Genomic DNA, 27,136 nt, shown 5'->3' on the forward strand with positions numbered 1-27,136 from the left:
CGCCCCGGCGCTGATGTCAGCGCGGCTGTCCCGCCCGCCGCCGCCGCAGTGACAGCGACAGCTCCGCCCGGCCACAGTCGGGCCCAGCCCAGCCGAGCCGCGCAGCCGGACCGGGAGCGGCGCGGGCGGCCCGGTCATGGCCGACGACTTCGGCTTCTTTTCCTCATCTGAGGGCGCTGGCGCCGAGGAGGACCCGGCCGCCGCCTTTCTGGCCCAGCAGGAGAGCGAGATCGCGGGCATCGAGAACGATGAGGGCTTCGGGCCGACCGACGGCGAGGCGGCCGCCGCCCCGGGCGGGCAGGCGGCCCCGCCGGAACAGGGTGAGCACGCCCGCGGGGGCCGCCCGGCTGCGCTCCCGCTGGGTACGGGCGGGCTCCCGACCTCGTGGGATAACGGAGGGCTGTGCCCCCTTCTGCCCCGAAGGCAGGGAAGGGCCCTCCAGGCCGCATCCAGGCGGGGCTGGGGTCCCCGGGGGATGCATAGCATCCCCGGTGGGTGATGGGGTCTGTGCTGCACCTCATGGGCCGGTGGCAGGGTGACCCTATGGGCCAGACTGGCATCCTAGCAAGGGTTGTCTGGGCCTGTGCTTGTGCCCAAAGGGTTTCTTGAACCTCGGGGATGTGGAGTGAATCCTGAGCTGGGATGTGCCAGCCATGGGACGATTTCTCCCCCTTGTGCTCAGGCTGGGTTTCCCGGGTTGGATGGACTCCCGACTCCATGTTTCAGTGCTCCCAGCTATGGCAGTGTAAAAGGCATCCAGGCGGCACTGAGGAGCAATGACAGCCTTGTCACTGTCCCCACAGACAGGAGGGCCCTTTAGGATGCAAAATGGAAGATATTGCCATTGGGAACGTTGTGGTCCCAGGCCCTGCAGGTAGAATGTGCTAATTCTGATCTCTTGCCTCCAGTCTGCAGGGGCTCTGGCATCTGGTCTCTGTATGGACATAGGGGCACTGCTGCCACAGGGCTCTGACTCCTTCCCCTAAGAGCTCTCCATGCAGGGCCATGGAGGCAGATCTGGGCCTGGAGAGGTGTTGACAGCCACAGTGATAAATGCAGTCAGACAGGCTGGAGCTGGGTGTAGTCGTGGGGGTGAGCACTTTCGGGACAGTGTTGGCCTGAGCTGCACTATGTCTGTACCTGCTGCTGGCTGGCCAGGAGAAGCCCTGTGGTCACTGGGGAAAGCTCAGGGCCTGGAGTGTGATTCCTTCAAAGCCTCTTCTCTCCTGTCAGCACAAAACCCCTGCCTAGGCTGGCTTTGTGACCCCGGTGTGCAGCTCTCTGGGGCTGCGGGGCAGATGGGTGCCTCATTACCAACCCTAACCTTGCAGCTCATCCCAGGTGGGCTCCCAAGGCCTGCAGGCATGCCCTCCTGTCCTGGTGGAGCACAGGGAGTGTTTCCATGGGCCGTGTCCCTGGAGAGTTGCCTTGGCAGTTGGCCGGCAGCTCTTGGATCAGCTGTGTCCATTGGCAGCCTCTATAGGTTGGAGTTGGTCAGGTTGTGTTTCTACAGTCAGAGCAGAAGCCTGTGTCAGTCTTGTGCTGGAGCAGTTTCCCTAATCTTCAGATAAGATTAAACACCAGTAAAAACACCATAAAGACGTAAATGTCTGCAGGAGTTTGTGTGGGAGAGTGAAAGGTGCTTGCTTCTTCCACCAAGGACAGGACACCGTGGGGGTGTTGTGCATGGGTGTGCTGGGCTGAAAAAGGCACAGACAAGCTCTCAGGAACTGATCTGATGTAGTTTCGTGAACATCAGCCCCTCTGGGATCACCTGCAGCTGCCATAGTTGTGTTTTTCCTTCTCTCTTCCTTTTTTTTGAGCAGGTTTCCAGAATGGAGGAGCCACTGTCAATGGAGATGTCTTTCAGGTGAGAGCTCAGCCTTTTGCTGGCCCAGGGCTGCTAAGGGAGATTGGGTGGGTGTGGGGCCAGCATTCTGCTGCTCTGCCCCAAAAATTGACTGGAGTTTGCTATCTAGCTGCAGAACAGCTACGGTGCTCCTGGAAAGGTCTGGGTCTCCTGTGGGAGTCCTGGCTGCTCCATTCTCTTTGAAGAGAAGATGTGTCCCACCTGCCATGACCTGCCCCACATCTGTTTGCAGGTGGCTTGTGCCATGAAGGAGTGCCTGAGCCCTAAGAGCAGGTGACAAATCGTCCATTCCCCACAGAAGCCCCTTCTCTCCAGCCTGGGTAGCTTCTGAAGGCCTCTGGGGAAGGCAGGAGCATCTCTTGACAGAGGCCAGAGCCAGGATAGGGCTGTTATGGGACTTGGATCTCCCATAAAAACTACTTGCCCCATGGCCAGGGGCCTTTTGGGGGGACCCACCTGGGTCTCAGATCCCTTTGTGAGCCTGACAGCTCTGCTGTCAGCAGTGCCAGTGTCTTGACAAGCCCTTCTCCCCACTTGGTGCCCAGCAGTGGGGCATATGCACTGTCCATGCCTGGTGTACAGGATGATAATCGCATCAGGAATGGGACAGACTTAATTAGATTGAGGATCTTGGAAGAAAGCTGTAATCCCATTGCTGAGCATGGTGTCAGACTGGGCATCTGGCCAGTGGAAGGTGTCAGGGGAGGTGCTGGGCCTGGTGGGGCCCTCAGCTCAGATGTGAGGGAAGCAGCTCAGTCCTGGAGCTGCCTGGGCCCGAGTGAGGGCCAGGGAATCCCTGGGGAGCAGTTCCAAGGTCAGTGTCTGCCCTGTGCAGGGGGGCTGCCTGGAAGATACAGGAGCTGCAGTGGCAGCGAGCTGCAAGCCAAGGAGGGAAGCACTGAGAAGGCTTTAGATGAGAGGGCCTGAGGCTGGGACAGCAGCTCGAGCAGCACATTGGGAACACTGTCCCACATGTCCCAAGCTACCTCCTAAATTGGCTTGTCAGTGCTGGGAGTGTGGAGTCCTGACTGCTGCCAGCTCTTGGAGGTGACTGGGCTGGGCTCTTGGAAACGCTGGTGCTGATGGTGAGGTGCTCATGTCCTGCAGGAGTCCAACGGCCCCACGGATGCCTACGCAGCCATAGCCAAGGCTGACCGGCTGACCCAGGAACCCGAGAGCATCCGCAAGTGGAGGGAGGAGCAGAAGAAGCGCCTGGAGGAGCTGGGTGAGACCCAAGGCCATGTGTAACCCCCCTGTACCCCCCTGTGACATGGCAGCCAGGGACCTTGGGGTCCCTCACCTCTTGGTGACCCTGCTGCATCCCGGAGAGATGTCTTGTGCCCCTGCCTAACATCTGCTATCCTTGGGGCAGTGGTGCCTTTTGGCCAGTATTGGTGGGGACTGGGGACAGGTCTGAGGGGCTGCAGCTGCCCTGCCTGCTGAGGGGCTGCCTAGCACACCCAGCAGGTGCCAGTGTGGCTGACGGACTCTGTCTCACTCGGGCCTTAGACGCGGCATCGAAGGTGACTGAGCAGGAATGGCGTGAGAAGGCCAAGAAGGACCTGGAGGAGTGGAACCTGCGTCAGAATGAGCAGATGGAGAAGAACCGAGCAAACAACAGGTATGTTTGGGTCAGCATGGCCAAGAGGACTGTCTGCCTTCCTGGGATGTTTGAGGGCCTCTTTCCCCACAGTGGGGCCAAGCCCTGCATGGACAGAGCCTTGCCAAGCAAGGGGAGAAACCCCAGGTCTTGGAGTGGCTCTGGTGGTTGTGCAGAGCCACTCTGGCTGGAACCACACTGGGATCACCCTGGGATCTTGGTGCCTCCTGCTCCTGCGTGGGGGTTGCAGGGGTCAGGGTTGGGCTCCAGGTTCTCCTGGTGTGCTGCAGTGTGTGGGTTACTCTTTGGGAGGACTAACCCCCTCTGTTCTCTGTTTCTAACCCTCTGCCTGCCTGTCGCTCCGCTCCGCTCTCTCTCTCTCTGTGCCTGGGGCTAGGATCGCTGACAAAGCCTTTTACCAGCAGCCGGACGCCGATATCATTGGCTACGTGTATGTGCCTCTTACAGACCATATCCTGCCCCTCAGGCTTTGGGGGTCCCGGCCCCAGCACTGCCTGCCCAGCCAAAGGGAGGGGGGATGCTGGGAGGTTCTGGGCTCTGGTGAGGTACCAGAGGGAGGATGATGCAGCCAAGTGTCTCCAAATGGTTGAGTTTTAGGAGATGAGTGGAGCTCCTGGAAATGCCTCTGTGGGAGCTGGTTGAAGACGCAAAGGTGTGGGCTCTTAAGCCTTTTTGGGGATGGCTCTGGGGGTTAAGTTTTGGGAAGAGGCAGACACTCCTGCACCCCTGGATGAATGAGAGCAGCCAAAGGCAGACTTGAGCATTGCGTGTCTCGGGGTCCCAGAGGACGCTGAGCTCATCAGCTGGAGTAAAGGGACAGGAAGCAGGGACACAAGGGTTTTTAAGACAGAAGGAAGAGTCTCCTTTGGAAAGGGGTCTGCCAGTGACAACCCTCAATTTCTTTGCAGAGCCTCGGAGGAAGCATTCCTGAAGGAGTCCAAGGAGGAGACCCCAGGCTCTGAGTGGGAGAAGGTGGCCCAGCTGTGTGATTTCAACCCCAAGAGCAGCAAGCAGAGCAAGGATGTCTCACGGATGCGCTCGGTGCTCATCTCCCTCAAACAGACGCCCCTGTCCCGTTAGCTGTGCCTGGCACAGCCGGGAGCACAGCGGGCATGGCTGGGCTCACTGAGCCAGGCAGCTTCAGGGGCCGGCCCAGGAAGGGCCTCCCGCTGCCTGCTCCCTGATCTGCGCCTCGGCTGTGCTCGAGTCACTGGTTGTATAACTCTCCCCATGGTTTTCCTTTGCTTAAAAGGTGCATTGGTCTCTTTTTACACTTATTTATAAATCACTGTGGCATTTCCCCGGGAAGCAGCACTGGGTGGCAGAGCTGAGTTAGTGGGGAAGCCCCAGCCCAGGCTCTTCAGGAGGTTGTGTCTGAGGGCCTGGCTAAATGAGCAGGGAATATCCCATCCTGTGTTCCCCACTTCAGCCCTGTGCTGGGAATAAACCTGCCTGCAGCTGTCCTGGCAGCCCCATGTCCAGGCCTCAGTCCTAGCCCTGAGACAGGGATCCCAGTGGGGTCCTGGGCTGCTGTCTGCAGGGTTGGGAGGGTGGAGAAACAGCCATGGCTTGGCTCCACACTGCTGGGTCCTGCAGGGAGCATACCTGCAGCATGGCACTGTCAGACTGGCAGGGACTGAGGAATGTGAATACAGGCACCCAGGTTGGACCTGGACTGCCAGCAGCTGCCCCAAGTCCATCAGAACTCTGCCCAGGCTAGCTATGCCCCAAAATGTTGTGGGGCTCCAGTGTCCATGTCCCATCTGTCCCACTGCTGGCAGCACAGTGGTGTGGGTCACTGGGAAGGCACTATGGGGGCAGCGTGCAGGATGCTTCCTGTCCTTCCCCCGTGAACACCAGCAGATGGGAATGTGGAATGTCAGGCTTTGGGGGACTCTTGGCTTTGCTCTACTCCTTCCCTTGCTACCAGAATGGGAGATGGAGGCTGTGTGGTTGCAGGGAAGGAAATAGGAAGATCCAGCTGCTGTGGGGCAGGTCAAGCCCCACAGCTTCCTAACCCAGGGACCCAGAGCAGGGTTGGGCAGAATTCTGGTGCTTCGGCTTGCAGTGTCCCTGAGAACAACCTGCACATCTGTCTGCAGTTGCTCTGCCCCCTCCCCAGGATTTGCCCACCTAAGGCAGTATAGGGAGATGCCTCAGTCCTGCTCCCTGCTCGAACTTTCTCTCCTCTGCTTGACAGGGATGGCACCAGTCCTGCGAACCTGCACAACTCCTTCATAGCAGGAGAGGGACAGCCTTGAGCTGTTGAGGGCTTGGGAACGGCTTGCAGCAGCTTGGAGGGTCTTGGAGCAGAGTCCACAAAACATTCACTTGAGCCCCTCTGCAGAGCCCTGCACACTTGATTTCCAGCTGGAAATCAAGTGTGCAGAGCTCTTCTGCCCTGCAGATGTGGCTCCAGGGCCAGAATGTCACCAGTCCTGCTGCTGCAGCTGTGGGGGGTGCCTGGGCACCCATGGCCCTGGGCCATGATCTCACCAGTGGGCTGGGAAGGTAAATGGGTGTGTAGGGAATCAGTGTTGTGTGTTGGGACTGTGCCCCCTGCCCATAGGGCTGATTGTTCCTGCCTGGCCCCCCTGAGCTCCAGCATGTGTAGGCAGCTCTGCTGTGCTGCAGGACACCTGGGGACTCGGCTGCCTGCCTTAGCCTTTCATCGCAGAGCAGCAGGAAGCACACCTGGCTACTTGTAGGGGGCAATGTGTCCCCCCTGTGCTCTGTCCCTCCAGCCCCTGCAGGCAGCTGGGCCCCTGGGTCCCCCAGCTGCCATGTTGCTCCGTGTCAGGCTGGGGCAGCTCTCGGGGAGCCGTGCCCACAGCTATTCTACATCCCCTCGGCTTTGGTATCTGTGACTGTCCAAATTACCTGTTACAATAAACCGACATCTCCAATCCTACAGGGCACTGTCGTCTTTCTGTGTTAGGGATGCACGTTGTGTTTAGGAGAAACCACAGCCATGAAGCCTCTTGTGGAAAGGATGGGGCTGGAGGAGGAACATTCTACAGGAAAAAACTGGAGGGGAAGGCCAGAGGATTTGTGCTCAGATGGGGCCAAAGCAGTGGCAGCAGGACCCAGGGCTTGGTTCTGTCCCCAAGGAGCTGCAAGCTCTGGCTTGTCCAAACAGGCTGAGCTGCTCCCCTGTCCACTGCGCTCTTCAGCTGCCAAGGGATTGTGCTCGTGGATCTGCCCACCCACTGCTCCTCACAGCCCTGCCCTGGCTGGGCTGGAAGTGCCAGTGAGGCAGCCAAAAGCAGTTTCCTCTGGGAAAGATGTTCTGCACATGCACCCAGAGAGGGAAGACAGGCCCTGGGCTCCCCAGTGCTGAGGTGGAGCTCACCCTGCTCAGCACTGGCAATGGCTTGTTGCCCACCCTCACGTCTCAGAGGTCAGCTCTGGTGAGCAAGAGCCTTCCCTCTCTCTTTGCCAAGACCCACCAGCACAATTCACTGGACAGGACAATCCATGTGCTCATTTGCAGATAGAGGGTTCACCCCTATCGGCCCATCCTTTTAAGAACTCAGGGCACAGGCACCAACTCACAGAACACCTGGAAACAGCCCAAGCTGCTGCAGCTGCAGTGAGATGAACAGAGACTGTGGCCCCATGACCTCCTAGCCCTGGCATGAGAGAGCAAAGCCTCGTGGATCACCAAACCCCCTGGTATGAGCCAAAGCCCACAATGGGACCATGTTTGTTAGGACACAGGCAGTGCAGGTCCCTCAGGGAATAAAGTGTTGCTGACTCCCCAGCAAGAACAGCCAAAGCAGCAGCACATCCCAGAGAACACAGCCAGACCCCATTTCAGAAATGTGAGTTCCCTGCTTGTTTCCACAGGGAGTTTCATGTCTTGTTTATTCTTGCATCACCACAGCTTCAAGACAGCCATGCCCACTCCCTTTTTTCCCTGCTTTTCAGTGCTCTGCAATGCAGTATCAGTAAGAATCTTGCTGCAATTCACTTTATTACTCACCAGTTTTAATTGAACAGGTCACGCAACCTCCCAAACTGCCTCTCCTGCTGCCTAGGGACTTTGTCCTGCCAGGACCAAGTGATAAGCAGCGGTTCCTTCCTCATGAGCAGCTCATTTCTCAAATGCTGGTCACTGCCTAACTACAACCCCACCTCAGTCCAGGACCAAGAAGACACAATTTTATCAGCCTGTGACAGCATCAAGCAGGGACAAGAAGTCTGACAGGGGTGGTGAGACTTAGTGACCTGCAGCCTCAGTGCTGCAGGAGGGTGAGCTCTTGAGAGAAACAAAAAAAAAAATACCACAGCCCAAATGACACGTTAATCACAGAGTGTATTCACCCCATTTCCAGTGCTCCAGAACTAGCTCCACTGAGACATCACAACAGTTTCTCAGAAAACTCCATCTGCAGCCAGGATTCACTCTGCCAGCCGGGGTTGCTGGTAGACTCTTGCCCGTGGCCGCAGCTTCGCTTTTGTCCGATGTCACTGTCGGGATTTGACAGTCGTGGCCACCATGCCTCCCACCAGGGCAGCGATGGTGAAGCCCTGGGCTACGACACGCGCCCGCATCATCAGCTGGGAGCGCCGAGTCTGGCCTTTCTTGAAGCAGATAATCCCGTAGGCCAGGACACCGACGGTGCACAGGCAGCCTGCGGGGAAGGAGGGCGGCTGTGAGGTGCGGCTTACCCCGGGCCTGAGCGCTGCGGGCCGGTTCCACCGCACTCCCAAACCTGAGCCGCGCCTCCCCGGGCTGCAGCCGGCCTGGGGCTGAGGGCCCGGCCCCTCACCGGCGACCATCGCCCCCCAGCGCCCCTCATTCAGCCTCCGTCCCGCTACCCCCCGCCCCACCCTCACCGAGGGGCACCAGGGGGTTCTCCCGGGTCTTGCGCACGAACTTCTCCACGAATCCCTCCTCAGAGAACGTGGGCAGCGGGCTGGGCTCCAGCGGTGGGGGCGGCCCGGCCGCCATGGCCAAGGTGACAACAACGGCCCTTTCCAGTTGCCGTAGCCACCGCCTCCGAGGCAGTGCATGCCGGGGGTTGCAGTCCGACACCCACACTTATCGCGCGGCGCTGCTGCCTCGAAACTACACTTCCCGTGGTGCCCCGAGGCGTGCGCGGCAGTCCCGTGGCGAGCTGGCGTGTGTCCGCCATGCCGAAGGCCAAGGGGAAGAGCCGGCGGCACAAATACTCCTACAACCTCAACCGCAAGCGGCTGTACCGCAGCGCCCGCCGCCGCGCCGCGCCCCGCATCGCCTGGTGAGCGCCGGGGACACGGGGGGCGCGGGCCGAGCGGGGGCTGGGGCAAGGCGGCCGGGAGCCGCTGCACGTGTCGGTGGGGAGGGGGACGCGCAGCGCCGCGGGATGACGGACACAGCAGTGATGTCCCTTGTCCCTGCGCAGCTCGCACATCCGCCATGCCTGGGACCCGCACAAGTCGGTGGCGCAGAACCTGGCCGAGATGGGCCTGGCCGAGGATCCCAACAAGGCTGTCCCCATCCCGAAGAAGCTGCTGGTAAGGAAGGGTTTGTCTGTGACCGCTCCTTTGCGAGGGGAGGTACCCTCCCAGCACGGGGCAGGTGGCTCTGGATAAGTCTCTGGCGGTGGATACGTATCTTATCTTGATCTACACGCTTATCTCACCAAGATCCTGGCGTGGGAACGAGCTACAGAGCTCCGGAGACACAATGGACTTTAGAATAAATATAAAAAACGTCAGTCCATCTCCTGGGACTTGCCAGAGACAGGTGGGGTTGGGAGCGCTGCAGCCAACTTTCTTCTGATAACAAAGAATGGTTCTCTGTGCACAGCAGTGCCAGCCTGGCCCATCTGCATAAGAGGGCAACGATTTCAGGTGAAAGGTGGCCCCAAGAAACACAAGGAAAAAGTAGGAATGACCTTGTTTGCCATTTGTCTCCATTCACACAGTGTTTCTCAGCTGACAGCCTCATCCAGAAGCCAGTTTAATGGTACAAGTAAGGCTCTGCTTAAGCCAGCTGGGATTTCCTGCCCTGTGCAACCATGTAGAAGCAGTTAGGAGTTTTGGGAACAATGTGTGGGGATGCAGCATTCTTCCAAATCAGCTTTTTTTCATTTGTCTTTCTCTGCTATAATTCAGGGGGTGGAAGTGGAAAGCGATGGACAACAGCCAGGAAAGAAAATAGTGCGGAAACCATACGTGGTGAATGGTCAGTGTTGCATTTGGGGCTCTCCTAAGCCCCTTTGGGTTATTTTGTCATCCTGTGCTGTGCCAGGGGTAGGGAAGGGTGTTGTTTCTTATCCAGCCTTGTGGAGGAGCATGTCTTTTCCACAGTGTTTGTCCCTGCAGCCTCAGGAGGGCTCTTGTCACTGCGAGATGTGCTGGTGCGTGCATCCAGGGTGACAAGAAGCTGTGGAGGCAATACCTCGTGTTTCAGAGGTGGGCTGGGCAGGAGTCACACTCTGCAGCCTGGGCTGAAAGGGTCTACTCCTCACATGTGAGCTGGAGAGGAGCTGCAATGCAGGCCAGGATGCCCGCAGCCCGAGCAGAGGGCTGTTGTCTTGGCCATTTTCCTGCACCATCATGCTGGGAAACATCCCTGCATGCACCAGCAGCCGAGCTGTGTGGCTGGAGTCAACCTTGGGGGGAGGTTGAGGATCTCTGAGGTGTTGTTGCTTCCTTCCCCTCGCTCACGCTACCTCTGCCCTCTGCCTAGAGATGGAATTGGAGGCCAGCCTCCCTGAGAAGAAGTCAAACACGCTCTCACGAGACCTCATTGACTATGTGCGATACATGATCCAGAACCACGGGGAGAACTACAAGGTACATTCCAGAGCAAGAAGCACCCGGAGTAACTCACTCTTGAATCTTCCCATCAGCAGGATGAGAACCTCTAATCCTCTCTGTCCTGGATCCTGTTTTGCAGTCAGCTGATTCTTAAGGGAAGAAACGCTTTGAACTGTGGCCAGCTCCCTGTCTGAGTCAGGCAGTGATCACACTGGTGTGGGTGGGCTGGTTTGGTGTTTGCTTTTGGGGCTGCTCCTCTCACTTACCTTCTCCTTTGTCCCAGGAAATGGCTCGGGATGAGAAGAACTACTACCAGGATACTCCCAAGCAGATTAAGAGAAAGATCAATGTTTACAAGAATTTCTATCCCGAGGAGTACAAGAATTTCATTGCATCACTCAAGCCAGAAAAAATGGAAGTGCAGTGACTGCTCTTTTTCCTCAGGTTAACGTGCAAGTGCAGGCTTGACATGAATATTTTCCAAACTGAAAAAGCCTCTGGTGTGATGGAGGAAGGACCCTCACTAGGCAGAGATGGTTGTTACTATCCATGAAAGACTTTTGGCACTGACTGTGCTGTTCTGCTCACTTTCTGTGTGGCAGCCAGCATTTCTTTAGCTTTGCTAAAATAAAATATTCTTTCTAGCTGCTTGTGAATGTCCTGTTTGTGGGCTCTTGCTTGGTGCAGTCCTGCTTTGGAGAGCTCCTGGTGCCAGCCTGTGTGATGTTGGCACTGGGCACATGTCACCCCCCTGTGGTGACAGGATTGGATGTGGGCAACACTCACACTTTTGCTGATTGTCCTGTAGGCAGCGTTAGTTGGAGCAGGGCCATGTGCTGCTTGGGAGAGGAAATGGGAGGGCAGCAGAGAGGTAACCCTTTCATTGACAAGAGGAAGGAGCAGCAGTAGAAAAGTTGTCTCAGCGAGACTGCCACGTACTCCTGTTCCCTGATGGGCTTGCCAGCCTCCAGGATTGGTTTTCCAGGACCTAGCGCCCTGTGAGCTGACCCAGCAACCTCCTGTCCGCAGGAGGACAGGACACGTAGGCAGAACACAACCTCGGCCGTGGGTGCGCTGGGGACCCGCCGCGACCCCGCCTGTCCGGTAAACCCCTCCTTCATCCGAACTACACCTCCCGACATACCCCGCACGGAATGACCACATCTCGCGAGACCGCGCCCCTATAAAAGCGCCTCCTCAGGTGCGAGTGACGACTGGCTGTGGCGGCTCGCGGTGGCTCCGGTATGGCTGCTCCGGGCCCGGCCCTGGCCCTGCTGCTCCTCGCAGAGCCTCGCTGAGCCCCGGTATGAGCTCTGGGAAGCCCGACGCTCCCGGTAAGGTTCCCCACGCGCTCCCCCCGGCCTCGGTTGGGCGCGGCGGCGGGCGCTGAGTGCTGCGCTCTCTCCGCAGCTCTGGAGCCGGGCAGCGGGGCCCGCTCGGGCAGGATGTCGCTGCCGCTCGGCGTCCCACGCCGCGCCTTCAGCTACGATGATGCTCTGGAGGACACGGCGCCCATGACACCGCCGCCCGCCGATCTGTGCGCCAGCGTGCTCTGGAAGCAGCCGGTCATCCCCGAGCGCAAGTACCAGGAGCTCTCGAAGGTACGGGCCCGGTTGGCCTCGGCATGTCCTTGGGTACCCCGCAGCACCCCTCTCCTGGCATTACCCTTCTCCCAAGCATCCCACCCATCCTTACACCCCTCCTGCCTGGCTGGCGCTGCCCCCCTGCCCTCGCAGCAGGAGCCTCGGGAGGGGCTGGGGACAGAGCCTGGCACTGCTGTCTGGCCTTGCTCCGGACACACGGAGGTGTGGGTGGGACAAGCGTGTGCTGAGCGTCCCCTCCGTGTTTGTGGTTAAAAAATCCCCAGCAACCAGGTGTAATTAAACTAGGGCATAAGGGTGGTTTAGGTTGGATGTAAGTCCTTTATAATAAGGGTGGTGAGGCACTGGCACAGTTTGCACGGATAAACTGTGGCTTCCCCATCTCTAGAAGTGTTCAAGGCTAGGTTGGTGAGAGCTCTGAACAAGCTGCTCTAGTGGAAAGTGTCCCCCCACCATGGCAGGGGGTTGGAACTGGATGATCTTTAAGTTCCCTTCCAACCCAAACTGTTCTGGGAATTCTATGCTTTGAGTGTAGGACCAGCCCTTTTAAATTTGGGAACTGTTTTCTGAGTTTGAAATTAAGCTAAATGTTTTTGGATAGAAGTCTGTAACTCTGCATCTCTTTGGGCTTGACCTCTGCTTGATACCTCTTCGGTTTTTAAATCTCTTGTGGGAGACAACCAGAAGTTGTGGTTAGGTACAAAAAGTAAATTCTCCAGTCAGGGGACTCCCATTTTGGGAGGATGAAGTCAGTGTTTCATATGATATTTTGTTTTCTACCATTTATTTTCTGTTTCTTTGCTGGAGTCTTGTGGTCAGTGGTAGAACTATGACCACCGGGCAGACTGAGCAAGAAACATGTAAGGAACGAGGTAGGAAAACAAGTTGTTTGCTCTAGGCTCTGCTCTGTGGCCGCCATTCTGTGAACAGCTGGTGCTTGAGCTGCCTGTGGAAGGTTCTCTCGGTGCTTTTGTCCAGTTGACCTTGAAGTCCAGTTTGCATTTAGGAGAGCAGATGTTCTGGTTTCTTTCCTGTTGACCTTTTTGTACTTGGACTAACAGCTTGTTTGCTCTGAGCCTGGCAGGTTTTCAAATGTTTTATGCAAGTTGGTTGTTCATTGCTATGAATTCTAAGGTTCTGAACATTGAGAAGTGCAGTGAGCACAGTGGAGGGATTTCTCCCATGGGACGAAGCTTGGCTGCCAGAGCAGCATGGCCTTTTCTAACTTGTGTAGTTAGAGATGTGTCCTGGCCAGGTGCTGAGATACCTTCCCATCTCAAACTGTCCTCTGCTGCTTCCCCACAGGATGAGGAAGGGGATGCCAACATGAAACCTGTCATAACTCCTTCATCGTCCACAGAAAGTGTGAACAAGGTGCCTGTGGTGAAGGCCAAGGCCACTCACATCATCATGAATTCCCTCATCACAAGTAAGAACTCACCTCTCACACTCTCATGTGTGGGTTGGGCACTGAGGGTGCTCCAGCTTGGGTCAGCCTCAGGGTAATTCCTGGGGAACACTTGGGTTCAGGCTGGTTCTGCTCTGGTGCTGTGTGAATTTGTTTTTTTCAGAGGATGTTTCTAGAAGGAAGCAAGGAACTGGGGAATAGGCCACATGTGGTGCTTCTGTGTTTCCAGGGGCGGGGGGAGGAGTGCAGAGTTTGTTGTTTGCTTACAGGACACTGCAGTCCATGTTCCTGAAGAGGTTGCTGCTCTGTTTGCTTATTAACTTGCATTTTCTGAATGACAGGCAGAGCTCTACCATTAACCCAAGAAGTGAGGAGAGCTGACACGCTGTGCTAATGGAGCACTTGCTGGCATTTCTGTTGTTAATAGCAGGAGCTGCCTTGCTAACTGCAGTACTTCAAACATAAATCATGATGCTTTAAAATAAAATTGAGTCTGTTATGTTTGCAGAGAGGATGTGCCCTTTTGCAGTAAGAGGAATTATTTCTGTGTTAATCTGTTCATGCTGCCTCTTCTTTCAGCAACTACAAATTACAGGGATCTGAAAATAACTTTAAGATGAGAAGTGTTATCTGTTCTAAAGAAGACAATGGGCTTTTCCACCGGAGTTTTTGTGCTCTGATTCATTTTGATTTTTCCCCTTGTTCCACTAGGGAGTGAACATCTTAGGCTGGGGTTTGGAGAAAGTGTTTGTTTTTCAGAAGTGATGTTGACATCAGTGTATTAGATGCTGGCTCTAGCTGAAGTAGCTTATTTTACCTGATCTAAAATCACTGTGACTCTTTAAAACATGATATGCAAAGCTCCTTTGAATGCAATGGACCACTTAAAGCGCCCAACTTTTTGGGTTCTCTTAGATTTATGAAGTTGTGAGTAGGAGTGATGCAGTATCTGAGGTGAGATGGGATTAATTACAGGTGTTACACTTGTGATTTATCTGGTGATTTGGGACAAATCACTGCTCATCTGACTTAGCCCTGTGTCTTAGGGTATTTTGTCAAGTCAGAATATCTCACCAGCTTCATCTTTCTGCCTCAGCTTGTTACTATGTGTGAATGATGAAAAAAAGGGTTTGAATTCAGTTGTTGGAGCTGCCTTTGCTGGAACTGCTTGTGGTGGAATTTCTGCGTGAATTTGTGCTCTTGTGTATTCCAGAGCAGACTCAGGAGAGCATCCAGCGCTTCGAGCAGCAGGCAGGGCTGAGGGAAGCTGGCTACACACCCCACAAAGGCCTCACCACTGAGGAGACCAAGTACCACCGAGTGGCTGAGGCAGTCCATGTAAGGCTTGTTTTCCATTGCATTTCTCTACGTGTCTGGTTTAACATTTACCTGGTGACATAACTTTTGGAGCATGTTGCCAAGACTTTCCTTAAGCTGCTTCATCTGAAGGCTTCTAGCTCATTGTGTAGTAAAGTTTACCCACTTTAAAATAAAAGTTAACATTAGCCTTTGTAGTGTTGAAACAGCTTTTTTCCTGAAATCAGTTACATTTCACTGTCATATCCAAGTGGGGACAACCCTACGCAATCTAACTTCTTGCTCTGCTTTTGATTGGTGCCCTGCAGTTAATTTCTGCAACTGTGTGTCCAAAGAGCACTTGCAAACTGTGCATTTCCATTGTGGAAGTTACCAGATGCGTCTTACTGAAAACAAAAATCTTGAATGAGCACATAACTGTGGGCTACCAAGCTCTTAAGAAAATTTTGCAGTTGAAGTTTAATAGTCAGCTCTTCCAGGGTCCTCCCACGAGGCCAAAGTTTGAGTAAGTGCGTTGATGAATTGCATTAGTGGCGCTTGAATAGCCACAGGAAACATTACAAGGTACCCTGTGTATTTTGTGTTTGAACTGTAACTGCCCTTCAACTGACTGCTTCAAAGTTCAGCTTGTACTGTCCAGTTTGTAATAACATCGGTTTGCATACACCCAGTTCCTGTTTATTTTGAGCCCAGGTTCATCTCTGTTCCAGAGCAGTGATTCCATCCTGATGCACACTCATTTCTTCACAGGATCTGGTATTCCTGACCTTGTACCTTCTGTGAGAACTGGTCTCACCCTCTTCAGAGGATTGGTGGGACTGAAAGCTTGGTTGCTCTGAAAAGTGTTGGAAACAAATGGGTATTATGGCATTTAGACCAGTTACCAGGTAGCTGAAGTGAGCTCTGCTGCATCCACAACCTCACTATGAGTTCTGGTGTTCCTTCCTGTAGCCTGAAGTGAACTTTCAAAACTCTTGTGTTTGATGTGGAGAGAAACTTCAGGAGGTGTATGCAGATATTGTAATACTGGATACAGCTTTAGGTGTGATGACACTTTATTTTTTATCACCTGTGATAGAAACAATTGTCTGGTTTGGACAGTAAAACTGGGTATTGTTCCTTATGTCCATTGTTGCTTCTGTTTCTCTTGCCTCTCCTGACAGAACCTAAAAATGCAGAATGGAGAGACAACAAAAGATGACAAACAGAATTCTTCTGCTCAGTCCACTCCAAGCAGCACTCCCCATTCCTCCCCCAGGCATAAAAACAGGTACTCTGCCTTCTTTGGTTTCCTAAGGCTCCTGAGGTGGGAGCTGCTATAAATAACCTTCATAACCTGTGAGGGACTGTACAGGGTGAAATTTAGAGTCTGATGAGGATTTGTGTTTGGATAGATTCAAATACTGGAAGCCTGTGGAACTTGAGCATGCATATCTTATCCTGGGTGGTAACAAACCTATTAAGATTTCTTAAATTGCCCCTTTTAACTACATGAAAAATTCCTGGCATAGTGGGGTCACTTGAAGTATTTACTCTCATATTTTAAACATCTCATTTTTTTTTTTTTCCTTAGGGGCTGGTTTAGTCAGGGATCCTCTACTTCTATCACTGGCTCAGACTTTGCTATGGATGGTGGTGGGGAGAGATTGCCATCTGAAAGATGGAGCTTTTTTGGACCTAGAGCTGTCCAGAAATCAGCCAGTGATGCAGGTAAGTCATTGAAAATCTGCCTTGCCAAGAGCAAGGGGGGAACTGTCACAGAGCAGACTTGCTGGCTCTTTCTGGAGTCTTACCCTGCTTGCCTTGTTATTCTCCAGGACCACCTTGGGAATGTGTGTTAGTCATATAATTTCTGTGCCTAAATATAGAGCAGTTGGGTAAAACCTGTGCCAAAGATCTGGAGGTAGCAATAACTTGCAGTGAGCTGCAGTGGTAGGGGCAGGCTGTGAAGGTAACAGCTTTTTACCCTTTTTCTGATGTGTGATGCAGCCAGGACTCTGGAAGTACCAGCCCCTGATGTGAAATAGGCTTCATATGATAAGAAGTTGCTGGAATTTACATAGGCTGTCTGTGGTGCTCAGTGTCAGACACTGCTGGCAGCAATAGGAAATGGATTTGACTGGTTTTCCTGGTTTTTTACTGTGATTTATTTTTTTGTCAGGAGGATTTACCATTCAGTCCTATAAGGGTGCCCAGAAGCCATCCCCAATGGAGCTGATGCGTGCTCAGGCTACAAGGATGACAGAAGATCCAGTCACCTTCAAGCCACCTAAAATGGACATTCCAGGCACAGATGGGAGGAAACAATCTCCACGTTCCCACAACATCAAACCTCGGGATCTGAACGTGCTCACTCCCACTGGGTTCTAGAGGAAAGCTTCCAGTGTCTTTAGCAGGCTACAGAGTGTCTTAGGCTCTGCTTCCCTGTCCCATGTGCTGCACTAAAGTAGGAAAGTCTCCCTTTCCAGCACTTCATCTCAGAAGAAGAAACAGTTGTGATTGTCCTGCTAAACCTAGTCTTGGAAGAACTCCTGCACCTGTCCTAAACCAATGTAAACCATCTTGTCTACTGCACTGTACTGGGCTGCCAGGCTGCTCTGGATGTGCTTCCCAGTACACCACGCCACAGTGAAACCCTGAGCCATACTTTTTTTGGGACAGGATTCCATGTGGTGTGTGAGCACCTGGCTTGTATGCCTGGAATCTGTTTGTCTTGTCCTGCTCAGTGCTGAAGGACCCACAGGAGGACTGGTTGTGTCAAGAGATGGAGCAGAAAGTGATGTGAACAAGCAAGGACTGACAGCTGGACCATTAACTGCCAGAGGGAAGATAACGTGGTGGGTCAGCATAAATGTGGCACTCCCTCACTATTCAGTGTGATCATGTTTTTTGTTCTTGGGATGTTTTTTAAAGGGAAAAGGGACTACTAGTGACCATACTAAGATTGGAAAGGCAGGGAACAGAATCTAATGGAGCTTGGAAGTAATGAGGAGGAATTCCTTTTCTTCCAACTCTTCATGTTGCTCTAAGAAGGTGGAAGTAACCAAAGTTGGTGTGGCTTGAATGAAGTAGTCCTCTTTGTTCTGTAAAACATCACTGTCCTGTATTCTAGACAGCAGATTTGCAGGTGCTCTGGCACTCTGGATGCTGTTTGATTTGTTTTTGTTGGGTTTTTTTTTCCCTAGAATTGTGTAGAATGTATTAGAGACTGGAAACACTTCTCAGACAGGGTATTTTATCAGCATTAAGTGTGTTCTGCAGGGCTGGGGGCGGACTGAGGGCAGACCAAGGCTAAACATTCCTCCCTGCTAAGGTACAGCTGGATGTGATCCTTGACCTAGTCTGAACCAGTTCCTGGGAACAGCTAACACTGGCTTTCAGGAAAAGTGGAAGGAACTCCTGGCTACCGTCTAATCCCTTAAGCATGATAGGCAGCATTGCTCTGTAATCCTCACCTCTGCTGTGGCAAATGGGTCTCCTCAGGTCTTCTCTTGATCTCACGATTGTGTAGCAGAGTCCCTCAGCCAGCAGCAGCCTTGTGTCTGGAAGCTTCTCTGTTGCCAGAACATTATACAGAGGTTACTTAACAGGTGGTAAGTGTTGAGCTCCAGGGTTTCTGCCTTCTTAAACCAAACACTTCCTGGAGGGTGAGACAGGGTTGGCTCCCTTGGCTGGCTGCTGGCCCCTCTGAAGCAGCACATTTTGTAGCACTGCTTTCTCTCAAGCTTCAGCAGCACTGCCAGTGATGTGTGGAAGTCCCCTACCCAAACCAGCAGTTCTGTCACCACTCATTTGCACCTTGGCAATCAGGCTCTTACTTGACATTAATTTATTTGTTGACTGTGTTCACATCTCCTAATATGTATGTTTGTTTTTGTTACAGAACAATAAAATCCGTGTGGAATGGAGGTCCACAGTGTGTGTTGGTGTTGACAGAGCATCTGTGGGAGAAATGTGGGACTGTCCAGTGAGTGTGGGGTCAATACTCTGGTGGATAAGGCCCTGGCAGCACCTCACTAGGGTGAAATATTTGCCCACAAACTGCCCTTTCACAGGGAGACTGGATTTACAGCTAGGCTCATTTGTGTCTTAAGGCTTGTGCAGATAAAACGAAACATGAAGTCTTTGTGTTTTCTTGAGCAATCTAAATTCATGTTCCTGAGATTTTCTCTCTTGTTGCTTGTGTGCTGTGTTTCCACCTGTACTGTGGAGGTGGAGGCGTGGGAAGTAGGCTGATGTTTCCCTAGAGGTGTCCAGTTCCCCTCTGGAAAGTCATGGTTTGGTGCTGTTGTAGTGGTTTTAGCTGCCCTTTAAAGTACTGCTGCTGGAGCACATGATTTACTGGGGCTGGGGAAGTCTGAGCTCTGAATGCTGGTGTTCCCTGTGCTCACGGAGTGTAAGCTGAGCTAAAAGTCATGGAAGAGATTCAGGCACTGAGGTACAGGCTGCTGCTGTGATCCTGATTACACAGGTGAATCTCACAGTGTGGGAAGGCTGAGTTTAAAGCATGGCCTTGTGTGATCTGACAGAGCTCTGGACTTGCTTTGGGCAGTGCTAGCACCAAGACAAAAGATTCTTAGCAAACATGAAAGGAATATATTTTTTTAAACTGTACAAAGTGCTTTGTAAAATTGCACAAGGTAAACTTGAACGGAAATTCTAAGACAATGTAAACCAAACATCTTTCAAAAGAACTGTATAAAGCAACCCCCATGATGCTGAGATTGCAGCCTGAGATGGGGGGGTTTTATATTGAGAACATGAACTTCTGTCCTCCTTGCTGCAGTGGCTGTCTCCATCAGGCAGCAGTGACAATGCAGAACAGCTCCTGCAGCATGAACAATTTCTCCTGGATTTGTGGGGGAAAAGGCTGCCCCAGGGTCTCCTGCATTCTGCTGATGAAGTTGTTCATCTTCAGCTGAATGTCCAGCTGGCTGATGTCATCACTGTCCTGGAGCCTGGGCTTGGCCTTCTGAGCGATCAAACCCATCCGGTCACTGATAGAACTCCGCAGGTGCTCTGCAAGAGGAAATGCTGTGGGGAGAGGCACCACCCAAAGGGCTGCCTGAGCTGCTGGGATGGATCCCAGTGTGCTACAGGCAGTGCAGGAAAAGGGGCTGATCCTCTTGTTATCCTTGATGGTTCTGCACAAGACTTTGGGAAGAAGGAACCGGCACCTCCTGGAGCTCATTCTGCATGCAGCGAGAGCCCAGGGAATGGGGAAGGGCAAGGCTTGTATAACCCTTGTCATCTGTGTGAATGGCAAAATTGGCAGCTGCAAAGGAGTCTCCAAAGGGCCCAACGTTGATTGCCTAGAGCTTCAGGGAGAGTGAGACTTTTCATATATGATGTGGGATTCCTCTGTATTCATTCACAACAGCCTTAACCATGGGCTGAAGCACCTGAAGTTAGAAGAGACTTCTGGCAAAATACAGAGTTTCAAAGAGTCTTTTGTGACTGCCACTCTCCTGGGGTCAGAATTGCTGCTGTTTCCATGGCAGCTGTGAGTGGTGTTCCCTGCACAGTTTACTAAGTGCTGAAAGTGTCCCGGTTGCCCAAAGGAGGACTTCAGAGATGGTGAGGGGTCTAGAGGGGAAGCCACATGAGGGGTGGCTTAGGTCACTTGGTGTGTTCAGCCTCGAGGAGACAGATCAGACCTCACTGGGGTCTACAGCTTCCTCAGGAGGGGAAGCTCTCATATCTGTTCTGTAGAACAGTGATAGGACCCGAGCAAATGACTGGACATGTGCAAGGGAGATTTACACTGGCTATTAGGGAAAAGGTCTTCCCTCACAGGGTGGTTGGGCACTGAACAACTGGGAACAGTCATGGCTTCAAGGCTGCCAGAGCTCCCAGAGTATGTGGACAACCCTCTCAGGCAGAGTGGGATTATGGGGTGTCTGTGCAGGGCCAGGAATGAAACTCAGTGATTCTTGTGTCTCTTCCAGTGTGGGACATTCCATGATCCCTTTGCCTTCTGCTTTTCATCCTAAACCACCCTATTCTTTTACCCACTGTGTGGCAACTTAGACAACAGTGGGTACAAAGCACCCTCTCGTGTACTTTCCAGTGCTGGGAAGTGCTTCCCTCCTTTAGGAAGTATTTTGCAGGGGCTAAACTTGGCAAATCAAGGTGGGTGCTCTGATTGATGCAACATCACTTCTTTGACTGCTGGGAATAGTTACCATCATGGATGGAGGCACACTAAGATTCAGTGGCTATGAGTCCAAGAGTGATGAGAGGAGGAAGAGGAATTTGGCTCTTCTACTACAACCTCTTGATGAGATTGTTAGGGCCAGAACAAGCACTGCTTACCCAGTTTTACACTTTGGTAACTCAGCAGCAGCAAACTCAAGTACTGCAGCATCTCATCCCACCTCTGCCATGTTGCTGTTTCATCCTAGGAAAGGAGACAGTATCTGGTTGTTTGTTTTCTCAGAGAAAAACAAGTCAAAGGAGAGGTTGACCTGGATACCTGGAATTGTGGCAGCAGATAGGAGTGGCTCAGGAAATACAGGATCTTGTCCAGAGACATGGATGAGGCTGTGGGAACATCACAACTGTGCTGGAATAACAGCTCTAGCAGTCTGCAGCGCAGGAGCTGGCTCTCCATGGTGTTTAATAAAGCTTCCCTGCAACACAAAAGGAATTTACTTTGATTGAGACAGCACAGCCTGACCAGAGACAACTGTTCCAGCATGCTCCTGCTGTGCTGCTGACCTAGTGCAGATGTGGGGTGACTGCAGGGGCTGCCCAGCATGCTGTGGAAGGAAGACCACCAGATGTGGCGAGAGACCTGTTATGCAGCTTGGCCATGGCTGTGTTTTCATCTTCAGGTGTGACCTGCAGCAGCTGGCAGTGAGTACAGTCTCTAAAGCAAACTGAGCTGCTTCATTTCACCCTGCCCAGCAGCCTGTGTGGCAATGGCTCATTCCTGCTGACCTGCAGGAAGCCCAGCCAACCGAGGGTGATGTGGGGTCAGGGGTAAACAGATCTATCTCTGTCCTGGGCAAAGTGACAGCTTGGTTAGAGTCAGTTTGGCTTGGTTATACCTGGTGTGTGCACAGAGTTCTGCTGAAAGGGTGTGAAGGGCTGCTTGCTGGGCATTGAAAAGTGGGTTTGAAACACTTGGGGGCCTAGTGGTCTCTTGCTTACACTAGAGCCAGTCATGCCCTTGTGCTTTGGCTTCAGATTTGCATTTCTTCAAGAAGCAAACAAAGGATGTCAAGGCAAAGCTGTAGGAACTGCATCATATTTCTGACTACCTGGTTGTCCATGGGAATCAGTGTTGTCTTTGCCAGTGCTTGGCTGTGCTGATGCACAGTTCTGCTTTTCAGACCCTCTTGACAGTTTTAAGGTCACAACTTGAACAAGTGGGAGAATTGACTGTTCTCAGCACCACACCACCTGGGTGTGTTTTCACCTGCTCAGTGATGATGTATCTCCATGGGAGACACAGCCATGCTCTTGCTGGCTGGTCTGTCTTTCTATACCGTGTAGAAATTCACACATCCAGACTTGGATATTAATGGGGAGTAAGACCATTGTTGACACAGGCAAATGCTGCCTTGCACAAGTTTGTCTCACCTTTGGCTCCTCAGGGGGATATTCAGTATGAATGGGAATATGTCGTCTGCAATCTTACGGGAGCTGCAGGTGGGAGATCTGTCCACTTCCACTGCCATGGACAACATCTGCTGGAGCAGGAGCATCGCCCTGGGTGAGAGGGACAGTCAAAACAGGGAGACTCTGCCCCTCAGCTTGCCAAGCAAAACTCCTTGGGATGGTCCCTATTTCAGCCTCATGCAGTGAGGGACATGGGAATGCAGTGGGCCAGGTTTGGTATCTCCTGGTGGCTTCTCAATTTGATGCTTTTGCAAGCAAAGCTCATCCCCAGATTGACCCTTGGGAGGTCTTGGTGGCTCTCCTGAGTGTTGGAGCAGCATGGGGCTGCCTGAGCTATGGGCCACGAGCTCCAGCCTTACACTACATGCAAAAGGATGACATAGCCAGTTTCCTACTAGGTGAGAGTGTTTTGCTTACCAAGTTTTTAACCCAAAGAACCAGCAAAGGTGGTCACAGGTACAGCCTGGCTTCCCTGAACTGACAGCGAGAGAGAGACTCTGGCTTCTGCCTGACTTGGGACCATGATAATGCCAGCAGGGAGTTTGGAATTCTGGAGCTTACTTTTGGGCAAAGAAAGCTGTCTGAGCCTGGTCTGTCTGAGTGGTCTGAGTGCTGGTCAGCCTTGAAGATGAGCTGTGTTCAGCCCTGGCTTCTTGCAGCTGCTCCCGGGGCTGGGAGAACCCGACTCCTGTAACTGCTGCCACCAACCACTTGACCACTTCCCTGGGACAGAAACAAGAATTTTATTTGGGATGTGTCTTGTTTTGCTGTGTTCTGACCTCTAGATCCACTTGGAGCTTGAGGAAACGCCCTGAGAATGAAGAGTATGCTCCACCTACTTGGGACAGGTTAGGCTGTAGTTCTGTTGGGCAACTCAACAGAGGAGCTCTCTTGATTTGTACACTTGCCTACAGGACTGCCTCTTTCTCAGTCCTGTCCTGAGCAATGCAAATCTGACCTCATCCCTGGGAAAAGCCCACTCTGTTGTGACTGGAAAGGCCTTGCATCATCTCTGGTGGTTTGCTTTTGTAAATCTTTTCCTAGCCCCTATACTTGGCCTGACGCTTCCCTTTGTCTCCCAAGTCTGCTTCTTGGAAAGTCTGTAAGTCTGGTGTCAGACAAGTGTTCCCTGAGCCCCAGCCTCTCAGCTTCTGGTTAGAAAACAAGGAACAGGTGTCCCTTACTTGACATTGTTGAAGCACAAGTCACATGAAAGCACTTTCTTGGCAATTGACATCTGGAGCTGCTGTAACTTCAGATTGTACTGGAAGTCGTCCTCTAGGGTCTGTACCACGTACTGCAGGAAGAGGAGCCAGCCAGGGGGCTTTTCCTGGGGGCAGATGGAGAGCATGTGAGTCTGGTGGGGCCACAGGCTTAGGAACACCAGGGAAGCTGGCTGTCTTGGGAGTGGACTGATGTAGGAGGAGTAGTTGTAGGAGGAGCTGCCTAGCTCAGACAAGACCCTGAGGGGCATTGCAGTAGTGCTGTGCCCCAGAGAGGGTTTATCTGTTGCTGTGCCTTCTTCACTGGGACAACTTGCCTAAAATTGTGCAGAGGGCTAAGGGAGCACTGTGGATAAATGTGGGATTCTGGCATTCCCTGTTGGACTGGCCAGCTCTGCAGCAGAGCAGAGCCAAGCACTTAGGCACCGCTCACCCTCAGGCAGTGTGTGCTGGATGATCCCTGCTCTGTGTGACACACATGGTGCCAAGTACCTGGTCCTCCATGATGAATTGCACCAGAGTCCAGTCCCATCCCACTGTGGCGATGTTGGCTGGATGGAGCCTGCAAGGACAGCCATGTCCATTTGTGCTGAACTGCCTGACCATCTGGAGGAGGCACAGCAGCCCCTTAGCCCTTCCCCAGCCACTCCCAGCCCCACTTGCTCAGGTGCCTCCCCTGCCTTCTCCTCTCCATCTCTGCCCTCACCCCTTCTCTTCCCCATAACACTAATTTTTTAGAAGCACTTGACAGGGGCTATACCCCATGTAGATGCCCAGGATTCCTATGCCTGTGTCCTCATAAAACATTGTACCTCTCTGTGGGAAGCCCGAGGAACTGAGGGAGCTGCTCCAGCCAATGCTGGCATTGCTGCCATGTCACAGCAGTGAAGAATGAGACCTGTGCTTCAGGGCAAGGCAAACACACTCTTCTGACCCCAAGGGCTCCCTTGTGTCACAAGCTGTCCCTGACCCACCCTCAGAGAGCCCAGGGTGTGCCTGTGTTTTCAGAAGGACTATCTTGGGTTATAGGGGAAATCACTCCCTGTTCTGTGGGTGAACATCACAGAGAACAACCCTTATGCTGAGCAGACCCCTGGGAGCACCTAGCCAGCCCCAGGGCCCTGGGACAAGGGGAACACATACATTTGGATCTTCATCAGCAGTGTGTAGATGTCATTCAGGCTCTCCTCTTCCTGGTTCTCCAACAGCATCTGTTTGATCAGGTGGGAGATGATTTCTTTGGGGGGACGGTGCTGGCAGGAGACAAACTCGTTCAGGAAATACAAGGTACCCTCCAGGATGTTCTCTTCCATGGTGGTGTGCACCATGCTCAGCTTCCCGCTGGAGATGAACCCATGTTTCTGCTGTGTACAAGGCAAGACAGTGAGTGAAAGCTCCCTGACACAGAGGAACCCAGCTGTGATGTGGGGCCCACTGTGAAGTGAACTGCAATAACCAGAGCCCCCGACTGCCTGGCAAAGGACAAGGGGAGCAGGGGCTGCTCCAAAACCTGTTTACCTGCTGTGTTTCCCTGTTAGGTGCTATTCCTTGGAGGAAGAGGTGCTGGACTCCACTCCTGCTGAAATTGTGCAGTTTGTCCAGCCAGGCCTTGCTGTCAGTGTCAGTCCTAGCTGGGGTGGCTTGCTGGATTGGTTGGTGTGCTGGGAGGTCACTTGCTGCTGGCAAAGACCTTTGGGCCTTTCCTGGTGTTGAAGGAATGGTTGGGGCAGGGCTAAGCCTTGGAGGGAGGTTCCTTTCCTGGCAGGGCTGTGGAGGATCTTCCTCTGGGTCATCAGCTCTCCAGCTGCTGTTGCTCTCCAGGCTGGGGGGAGATGGGGACAGGCAGCCTGAGTCTGACTGCGAGTCCAAGTCGCTGTTAAAGATTGTAGTGCTGTAATCCAGCTCTGAGCTCCAGCTGTGGTGCCTAGAGACAGGAGAAAGGCAGCTGCAGTTCTCCATGATTTCTGCTGTGCCCATGGTGGAACTGAGCTTCACAGGAGTGCTGTGGTATGCTGGTGCAGGGCTTGGCTCTGCCACTGCCTGCATTTTTTTTTCTGTGGTGGGGCAGAGCTGGGGAGCGGACGTGTGTGCTGCTGGGGTAGTGTTTCTGGGGTTCTGGGCAGCACCGAGGGTGGAGTGGAGCGGGCTGCACATGTCCTCAGTCAGGTCGATGATGGTGAGGCTGCTCAACAGTGTCACATCTGTGTTTGTGTCCTCACACGTCAGGTCAATGATCTCCTGTGGGGACAGAGCAGCAGTGTCAATGTCCTGTCCTGCCAGGAGCCTCTGCTGTGGTGCACTGTAGCCCCAGTCCAAGAGGGAAAAGGGTACCAGCCTAGAAAAACAGGGCCAAAGACCCTTCTGCTGTCCAAGAGGGCCTGTGGCCCAGAGCTCTGGGGCTCAGTCTCCCCTGGCAGCACAGCTGAGCCTGAGCCAAACCCAGTCTCTTCTTTCCCACTCCCCTCAGGGCCCGTGTCCTCGTGCCTTGGCTCAGAGCAGACCTGGCTGCCTGCTCGGCTCCTTCCCTCAACAGGGAAATGCCAGTCCTACTGCCATGTCCAGAGAGGGCAATGGAAGCACACGGAGCTCTCCTGCTATCCAGGCACCGGCAGGAAAAGCACAGGATCCAAACCCTGGCACCCCTTCTGTGGCACATCACCCACTCTGGAGGACAGAAAACAAAGCCGCACTTTGGTCTGTGGCACCAATCGGAGCTACAGCAGCCCTGAGACTTCAGGGACTCCCGCCCAGGCCTCGCTGGGTGAGGCAGGGTCTGAAGGGCAGTAGAAGCAGGCAGGGGAAGGCAGCTGTGCCTGCACCAGCAGCAAGCCAGACACTGCACTTCCCAAGCTTCTGTCGTGCCCAGGAGGAGTCAGTGCCCGTTTGTTCTTGGGGAAAAAAAATCCACCTCAGCACCTCAAAGCAGGGAACACGTTTAGAAAACGATTTAAATCCACTTTTCCCCACCCCCGACTCAGACCTGCTGCCTTCTCCAAAGAGGTGGCAAAGTGCAGCGGGCTCCGGCACGCCAGAGGAGCTGCGGCGGGCGGGAGATGCGGGGCTGCAACCACCTCAGGGCCAGCCTGAGCCTCGTGCCCGGAACCGCCGCCGCACGGCCCCACCGGCCCCGCACCCGCCGGCCCAGCGGGCCGGGCCACAGGAACGGCACAGGGCCAGCAACCGGACCCCGCGGGGCTGAGCCCGGCAGCGCCCGATCCTTCTCGGGGTGCAGCGAGGGCACGGCGACACTGCATGGCAGGCACCGGGCTCTTTCTAAGGGTACACGGCCAAGGGAGGCTGGGACCCCTGCGGGGGGCGCGCTGCTGGAACGGGGCTCTGGCGACGGGAGGTGCCCGCGGGGCCCCGAGCCCGGCTGCGAGGAGAGTGGGAGGTCCAGAGGATGCGGCTGGGGCGGGACGGGACCGGGGAACACACGCCTGCCCCCGAGGCTGCTTTCAGAGCGCGGCTCCCATCCCCGCCCGCCAAGGCAGCGCCGCCATCTTTGTGTGGGGCAGCGGCGCCGTGCCCGGCGGGAGCCACGGGACTCACGGCGGGGGCGGGCAGCGAGTGGCGGGAGCGGCAGGGCTGGAGCGGCGGCGAGCGGGGGCCCTCCGAGTCCGAATCGCTGACGAGCACCCCGCTGTCATCCATCTCGGCGGCGGGCGGTGGCTCCGCTCCGCCGGCGGGGCCGCGCCGGGCGCGGGAGGGCGGCGGAAG

General features: G+C 53.9%; 5 protein-coding genes across 11 annotated transcripts; 3 read left to right on the forward strand and 2 right to left on the reverse strand.

Annotated features, from left to right (window-relative positions):
- Positions 1–48: 48 nt before the first annotated feature.
- On the forward strand, positions 49–6,402 carry CLTB (clathrin light chain B). Of its 2 annotated transcripts, XM_005523639.3 has the most exons (6): positions 49–320; positions 1,827–1,870; positions 2,978–3,095; positions 3,380–3,491; positions 3,868–3,921; positions 4,400–6,402. In XM_005523639.3, the coding sequence occupies exons 1-6, from the start codon at positions 137–139 to the stop codon at positions 4,569–4,571; spliced, it is 684 nt and encodes a 227-aa protein (XP_005523696.1). In that variant the 5' UTR covers positions 49–136; the 3' UTR covers positions 4,572–6,402. The 2 variants fall into 2 exon arrangements, with proteins under 2 accessions (XP_005523696.1, XP_005523699.1); XM_005523642.3 differs by lacking the exon at positions 3,868–3,921 and having other exon boundaries at positions 50–320.
- A 1,387-nt stretch (positions 6,403–7,789) lies between these two features.
- Positions 7,790–8,498, reverse strand: HIGD2A (HIG1 hypoxia inducible domain family member 2A). The gene is made up of 2 exons (XM_005523633.3): positions 8,334–8,498; positions 7,790–8,128 (listed from the first exon to the last, which is right to left on the reverse strand). Exons 1-2 carry the CDS (start codon positions 8,446–8,448, stop codon positions 7,962–7,964), a joined length of 282 nt encoding a protein of 93 aa, XP_005523690.1. The 5' UTR covers positions 8,449–8,498; the 3' UTR covers positions 7,790–7,961.
- Positions 8,499–8,576: 78 nt separating this feature from the next.
- On the forward strand, positions 8,577–10,888 carry NOP16 (NOP16 nucleolar protein). Its single transcript, XM_005523634.3, has 5 exons — positions 8,577–8,737; positions 8,882–8,993; positions 9,597–9,666; positions 10,174–10,280; positions 10,528–10,888. Exons 1-5 carry the CDS (start codon positions 8,631–8,633, stop codon positions 10,669–10,671), a joined length of 540 nt encoding a protein of 179 aa, XP_005523691.1. The 5' UTR covers positions 8,577–8,630; the 3' UTR covers positions 10,672–10,888.
- A 543-nt stretch (positions 10,889–11,431) lies between these two features.
- KIAA1191 (KIAA1191 ortholog) lies at positions 11,432–18,478 on the forward strand. Its single transcript, XM_005523636.3, has 7 exons — positions 11,432–11,578; positions 11,655–11,845; positions 13,151–13,274; positions 14,467–14,591; positions 15,734–15,840; positions 16,144–16,280; positions 16,732–18,478. The coding sequence occupies exons 1-7, from the start codon at positions 11,551–11,553 to the stop codon at positions 16,938–16,940; spliced, it is 921 nt and encodes a 306-aa protein (XP_005523693.1). The 5' UTR covers positions 11,432–11,550; the 3' UTR covers positions 16,941–18,478.
- Positions 17,739–27,118, reverse strand: SIMC1 (SUMO interacting motifs containing 1). Of its 6 annotated transcripts, none has more exons than XM_088063511.1 (11): positions 26,969–27,118; positions 24,938–25,657; positions 24,563–24,780; positions 23,912–23,981; positions 23,381–23,526; positions 22,758–22,919; positions 22,158–22,286; positions 21,291–21,413; positions 21,046–21,202; positions 20,886–20,970; positions 17,739–19,604 (listed from the first exon to the last, which is right to left on the reverse strand). In XM_088063511.1, the coding sequence occupies exons 1-11, from the start codon at positions 27,068–27,070 to the stop codon at positions 19,369–19,371; spliced, it is 2,148 nt and encodes a 715-aa protein (XP_087919637.1). In that variant the 5' UTR covers positions 27,071–27,118; the 3' UTR covers positions 17,739–19,368. The 6 variants fall into 6 exon arrangements, with proteins under 6 accessions (XP_087919637.1, XP_087919638.1, XP_087919636.1 ...); XM_088063512.1 differs by having other exon boundaries at positions 17,739–19,589; positions 24,563–24,783; XM_088063510.1 differs by having other exon boundaries at positions 24,563–24,783.
- Positions 27,119–27,136: the final 18 nt, after the last annotated feature.

The sequence above is a fragment of the Pseudopodoces humilis genome, chromosome 17, assembly GCF_049639895.1.
Source record: "Pseudopodoces humilis isolate 2021_Gansu_Grassland_sample_001 chromosome 17, ASM4963989v1, whole genome shotgun sequence".
Taxonomy (NCBI): Eukaryota; Metazoa; Chordata; class Aves; order Passeriformes; family Paridae; genus Pseudopodoces; species Pseudopodoces humilis.